This window comes from Episyrphus balteatus, chromosome 3, assembly GCF_945859705.1.
Source record: "Episyrphus balteatus chromosome 3, idEpiBalt1.1, whole genome shotgun sequence".
Taxonomy (NCBI): domain Eukaryota; kingdom Metazoa; phylum Arthropoda; class Insecta; order Diptera; family Syrphidae; genus Episyrphus; species Episyrphus balteatus.
Genome location: NC_079136.1, coordinates 34,654,766 through 34,661,656, shown reverse-complemented (window position 1 = coordinate 34,661,656; position 6,891 = coordinate 34,654,766). Strand labels below are relative to the sequence as shown.

The 6,891-nt window shown below is 32.4% G+C and overlaps 2 protein-coding genes across 2 annotated transcripts; both read right to left on the bottom strand.

Moving 5' to 3' along the window:
- On the bottom strand, window positions 1-3,222 carry LOC129914519 (thioredoxin domain-containing protein). Its single transcript, XM_055993814.1, has 5 exons — window positions 2,972-3,222; window positions 2,589-2,913; window positions 2,362-2,523; window positions 431-559; window positions 1-369 (listed from the first exon to the last, which is right to left on the bottom strand). Exons 1-5 carry the CDS (start codon window positions 3,105-3,107, stop codon window positions 207-209), a joined length of 915 nt encoding a protein of 304 aa, XP_055849789.1. The 5' UTR covers window positions 3,108-3,222; the 3' UTR covers window positions 1-206.
- Window positions 3,223-4,881: 1,659 nt separating this feature from the next.
- LOC129914515 (tubulin--tyrosine ligase-like protein 12) lies at window positions 4,882-6,891 on the bottom strand. The gene has a single exon (XM_055993807.1). It carries the CDS (start codon window positions 6,773-6,775, stop codon window positions 4,919-4,921), a length of 1,857 nt encoding a protein of 618 aa, XP_055849782.1. The 5' UTR covers window positions 6,776-6,891; the 3' UTR covers window positions 4,882-4,918.

The window sequence follows — 6,891 nt, the reverse complement described above, 5'->3', positions numbered from 1 at the left end:
TTTTATAAGAAATATAGAAAAATTTTATTGACAAAAATGTTGCACAAGTACATATTTATAAAAAAAAATATCACGAAATTAGAAATTTTAAGCTTAAAAAATATAAATTTAGGAAAGTTAAGTTCCTTACACATATGTTTTTGATATTTGGAATGATAAGGGACGGTTTATTTAAATTAAACAAAAGAAAAATTATTTGAGATAAATTATTTAGCTTTTTTCTTTTCGGCGTTTTTGGTTGCCTTTTTTGAGCATAAAAACTTGCACAAAAGTGCAGTTAAACCTGCAACTGCAATACCAACTATTCCATATGAATAAAGCTGAGGATGATCCAAAATAGTCTTCACGTTATCATTTAGGAAATCATTCCTGAAAATACAAAAGTTAACAATTATTAAAAGAAAAAAAAATAAATATGTAAAAATGTTACATTGGACTTGATAGTGGAGGAACAGCTTCTGGTTTTGTCTTTTGCAGATGGATATTTTGAGCAAACTCAATAAAGCTCTTTGGAGTGTAATCCTTCAATCGATAACGATAGTATTTACCTTGACGAATGCTAGAAGAAAGTTAAATCTCTTTGAAAACTTTGATGCCACAGGTAATTATTTTATTTTTTTATTATTATTATTTATTTATTTCATTCAAATTAAGTTTATAATATAATAATATAGATATGTATAAAACTAAAAATAAAATGAAACAATTTAGTTATCGCTCTGTAATTTTTGGAACGTGAAAGTTCAAAATATGTGATGAACGACACATCATAAGTTTATGAATTCCAGGGCCCCTGTTCTGTAACTTTATCACTGGCGATAAAAGTTTTTCAACGTCTCTAAAATCCATTTTTTTTCATAAATAAAGCAAAATATCTTTAAAATTTAGAATTTATGAATTGAGAAAGTATGATTTTTTTTTGACGAGATAAAATGAATTTTAAAGTCAATCAAAGATTTTGTCGCCAGTGATAAGAGTAAGAGAACAGGGGCACTGATGTAGGGTGACATCAGTGAAAAGTTAATATACAGTTTATTTCGATTGATATGAATAGGAAATTCAAAAAAAGCATTTAAATTCATATAAATAATTTATATAAATAATAAAGGCAAAAGAACAAAAACTAAGAACAATTAAAATTGAATACAAAAAATTTAATAAGTGATTACATAAATTAGCAATAAAATCAAACAATATTCTTATAATTACGCCTTTTATACCAAGATTCTGAATATTGATACAATATTAGTGTGGTTGAAAGAAAACAACCAATCTCTAATTTGTTTAGTAAAGATATAGTTCAATTAAAATACGCATTTAAAAATATAAAAAATTGTTACACTCATGAAACTTGGCAAAAAGTTTGCTTTTGGGATAAGAACCAAGGATAACAAAAGTCTATACCAAAAATTTGGGCGGAAATGTGTTTTTTCGTGGACAAGAAGGAGGGGATGAAGCTCAAAAATATAGTGAAAATGAAATAAAAATAAAGTCAATACGATTACTTTAAGAAAAGTTATTGCCGAGTTAAAACAATGGTGCTTGTTTTTTTTACCTCAACAGGTAAAATATATCCGAAACTCATGTGAAAAACATGCTACACTGATAAAATTCAATTCAAAGGATTCAAAAATATTTTTGATGAAAGGGTGTTTTTTTGATGGCTTGAGTTATGTGTATGAAAGGTGTATCATAACAGCTGACTTAAATTTTATTGATTAATAAAACTTGGTGAAAAGAATCTACAATGTGTACAAAAATATCTGGAGTGAAAGGGTGTTTTTTTTAGGTGTAGAGAAAATAATATGGATATACAGTCGACTCCCTCTAAGTCGAACTTTTTTACCATTTTTAATGAACAATTTTGAAGAAAAAATATTAAATAAATCCCTCTAACTCCAACCGATTTTCGAGTCCCGTGAAAGTTCGACTTAGAGGGAGTCGACTGTATTTGAAAAAGTGTGTAATACTAGAGTAATATTAGTGGTACCATATTGAAATTCAGCAATTATGTTAATTTTAAGATTATAAACAAGAATCTATGAAAATATCATGGTTTAAAGGGTGTTTTTTTTTAGTGAAAACAAAAATGATGGGTCACCCTAATGAAATTTGGTAAAAACATTGAATTTGGGATAGAAAGCAAGAATAAAGAGTTTTAATAAAAAAAAATTAGGTGAAAGGGTGTTTTTTTCGAAGAGACAGTAAAATCTATAATTGGTTCCAAAAAGCCAATGATTCGTGTAAAACGTCTAAGAACTTAAGTATAAACGTTTAATTTGTCATCAAAACCAAAAATAAAATGAAGAAGTTTGTTAAAATAATTTTGGGCAGTAAATGTGTTAAGGTATTAAAACTTACTATAAGAATTCAGGAGATTCCCTTACATTGAATCTCTTGGCAGTGGCAATTCCATATTCTGATCTGTTTATACGAGCTACAGTTAAACGACGTTTAAGTGCTGCTCCAACAGCTTCCCAGACAGCATACAATCGCTGACAAATAACACAATCATTTGAATAGCTAAAGAAATTAAATGGTCAATAGTTTTCAACTTTCAAGAATCAATCAAAAATCATTCATCTTACAAAAAGACAAACCAGTCCCCAGTTGTGGCACCTGTTGCTGCTTGTGTAAGATGTTCAAAGTTATTATCAGACAACTCCTTGACCACAGGATCACGATTCTCGCCGAACGTATGCATTATATCGTCTTCTGTGATTGGGCCATGATAAAGTAGTGGCAAACCACGACGGAAATAAACTAGAGCCGGTTCCTTGCTAGGATTATAGATTCCCACCATATGACTATTCATTGATTTGACAATGATAGCGGAGAGATGATCTTTGAGATCATCTTGAATGTTTTCCAAAATGGTTTCGAGCTCATCGCAAGATTCACAATTGGATTTGGCTGAAGAGAAACCATTAACCTTTGTGTACTGAGGAATGTGTGCTTGATGTGTACTTACTGAATAAGGCGATGACGTTGTCTTCGCCGGTAATCAAGTGCACAAGGTCGGAATCATCTACAGCTTCAATTTCAACAGAATATGTTGTGCCAATTAGGAGGCTACTTATGAAGATTACTAATGGAATTAATTTCATGTTTATGTAGTTTTATTTATTTTTTACAAAATATAAAACGAAATAAATATCGGAGCAATGTGCAAGAAATCAACCAAAAGCCAAAACCGAAACCACCTGTGACCTGAAGAATGTTGCGGTTTGCCACCTATCAGAATTTTATTTGATTTGAAAGTTTAGGTCTGTTCAATTAGGCAGCTCAAAGTTTCAGAGTTTTCAGAGCAATCGAATTACATTGTTCATTGAAAAAACAAATAATCGTGATTTTGTGAAAATGATCTCTGCAAACCAAAATTCAGTAGCAAAAGTACTTCACGAAAATGATCCACAGCTAATCTTATCTTAAAGCTCTTTTTTGTCGATATTCCATAGTTTTCAAAGCTTAGTTAGAATAACTGATGAGTTGGATTGTTTAAAATAAAATCTGTATGCCATTTTGGGTGACGTGAGTTATGGTCAAATTCTAAAAAATTCTCAGGAATTAAATCGAACTTGCTCTCAGAGTTTAATAAGTTACTTAATTTTTTTTTAAATAAAATTCGTTTTCAAAGGCAAAAACATGAAATTAAGTTAAAAAAAAACCTATGCAATTTTGTTCCTATAATTAAAATACATTTAAGGCAAAAAAAATTTCAAAATCGTTCAAGCGGTTTTTTCTAAAAACTAATTTTAAACAAATAATTTTTCGAAAAAAAAATTTGTTTACAAAAATTCTTTGTTAGAAATCTTTATGAATTTTTCGTATGCAGCCAAGTACTAAAACTCAAATTAAAATAATACAATGTTTAAAAATGAAATTTTGTAGAAACTACTAATCAACATCAAAGACCAACATTTCAAAAAAATTGAATGTCCTGTTTTCGAAAATTTGATTTTTCAAAAGAAAAAAAAAATATTTTAAAACTCCAAAAATGTCTTTTTTCAAAATTTTATTTTTAATTTATGTATATTATAATTATTTAAATGCTTATGTATGAAAAATTTCGTTTAAATTCAACTAGTTGTTTGGCAGAAAATCAGATATGAAAAAAAACGGTTAAAAGTGATTTTCAAAAAAAATTTTTTTTTTCATGAAAAGAAAGACCTTGCCTGGAAATTACCGTTTGAATTTTTTTAAGAAAATCGTTGGAGCCGTTTTCGAGAAAATTAAACTGACAGGTACCGTTATTTTTGGTCCAAAAAAAGCTAATTCCAAAAACCTTTCTGGAGAGTCTCTAAAAAATGCTACTTACCAAGTTATATTTTAATCGGTCTATCGTTTAGGCTGTAGCTTCGTATGCAGACTGACGTACTTCCGGGACCCAAATTTTTTGCATTCTCTATCATCGTAATGTCATGTCTGAATGTTATCTAAACTTTTTTTTTGTACGACATAACTTGATTATAGTACCTATGTATATCGTAAGTAAAAATCCATTGAGGACATCGTGAATAAAAATTTCCTTGGGAATTTGTATCTTGTTTCAAAATTGGTAACGAAAATGATCATGAAATGTTGCCTCGTAATTTACTGGTATCGGCTATAAATTTCCAGAGGAATTTATCTGTCATTTCATTGGAATCGGGCTGTAAAATTAAACCTTTACAAAAGCTTTTGCATTTTAAATTTCGTTGAAATTGAATCACTAGTTTCGAAGACAGTGAACAATGTAAACCAACAATCAAAAAACTTTTGTTTATCCTAAGCAATGATTTGTTGTTGTTTACAGTGCCAAATTTTACTCAGCTAAGTATTGAGTTACCAAAAAAGCATCACAATGAGAACCTTCTTTATCCCAAGTAAAAAAAAGACAAGTTTATTGAGAGTTTTGCCGTTATTTTTTATTTAAAACTTAATTTTTTGTCAGTTTCCTAAAAACTTCGTTATCTTGTTCATTCAAAAAGAGCAACTTAAAAATATCATTATAAAATTCAGGATAATATTTACAGGCTCTCTTACAATCTGGCGTAAAATTAACTTCCAATAGTTTCGGTTGAATATCCTTCTCCCCACCTTCCTGCCACGACAACATAATATCAGCTGCATAAAGAGCTCTCGATTGCACAGATGGTGCAATTCCACATGGTGCCTTTTTACTACTAGCCGATGCTAACACATCATGTAACATTGCACAAATCGAATCTTCAACATCATTCCAAGGATTATTGGGATATTGTTGCTCCCAAAACTCTAGAAAATCATCACATTTAATATGTCTCAATTCAGCTTCATCCAAGTAATTCATCACAGTAAAATGTTTTTCATACTCATCAAAGTGATCCAGAGAAAAGGCTTTATTGGCAAAACGAAGATAGAATTTTCGATGGATATAAGCTTCTAAAGGAAGAACACTCTTTAGAAGAATTACATAACGTACATCGAATTTGACCCGGGCATCCAACTCAGGTCGATGGAACAACACCGGTCGATCTATATACTTTTGAGCGATTTTCGGACCAGTTGCCGGAAGTCGCATAATTTGAGCAATGTTGTTAGAGATATAAGTATCCAACGACCTTGCTAAATTCCAGGGCTTGATAATCCAATGATTATCAAGACCTTTAGCTTCCCGGTTCTGGAAGTACGAAGCAAACTCCAAAACTTCCGTTTTAAGATTGTAGGTAGTAGGAAGCCATGCAGGAAGGGTTTCCAGAGTATCTGAATCATGATGTTTCCCATTTGTTCCTCGGCGACAAGTAATACAGAGCAAATCCTTGACAGTCAGAACATATTCATAAGGAAATTGATTAACAAATTTATTAGGAGTATCTTTGGCCAAAGCGGCAAAGTCTTTAAAATGATGAGTTAACCAAAGAACATCAGCTTCTTCGGGAGTATTGACAATCTCAAAGTATGGAGCAGTCAAATAGGCACTTAAGATGTCATATTCTGAAAAAACTTTAAGTGGGTCATTACGACTTACCACGGGCTCGTCCATAGAACCTTCGGGAAGCGATTCGGGGACATGGCCATTAGTAAAATAATCTTCCCCAGGTTCGCTCTGAACAAAACTGATTTCTTGCAAATCAGTATATCTCCAAGGAAGCAGAACAGCGTCCCTTTCAGGGGCTTCCTTGGCCACATACTCAACAAAGTCTCTAGTGACTTGTTCCCCTTCTTCGACATCACGAATTGGGAATAGCAAACTGTAGGTCGTTTGTGTATTCAAATGCAGAAATGGTACGATTCTAAAATTGGGGTCATCCGAGTGATTGACAGCGGAACCCACTTCGTCCATTACATACCAAATAGGCACACGCTCTTCGGCGGTAGTTCCTTCAGCAGAAATGGAATATGCTTGGCAATACTTCCACATTGAATGCAGTATCTTGTCAACTCGGTCAGGATCTTCTAGATCGATGCCGGTGATAGCTGACATACGGTCGGCAAGTTGGGGAATCTCTTCCAACTGCTGTCGAGCAATGTTTGTTCGAAAAGTCCATGCATGATCGATTAGATAGACGGCATTTGCGTCATTAGCACGAATGCCTTCAGGTTTTGAGACGCATAAAGCGAATACGGGGCTAGTTTCATCACGTTCGCCATCATCGTATTCGATGAGCATCAATGAGAGTGCTGCACCAGCATCGAAAGTGTCGGTGGCGATTTTTGAAAAGACAGCTTCCCAGAGGTGTGGTGGAACGTTGGATAGTTGGAGTTGAGGTTTGTGGAGAGCAATGAAATCATTGTATAAGCTGACACCATCCATTTCTGGGAGAAATAAAGAAACAAATTAATAAGAACTTGGACAGATATTTCGTGACTCCAAAACGTGCTGCGGTTTTGATTTTGTGATTTTTGTCAACTTCGAAATGTCAAATCCAT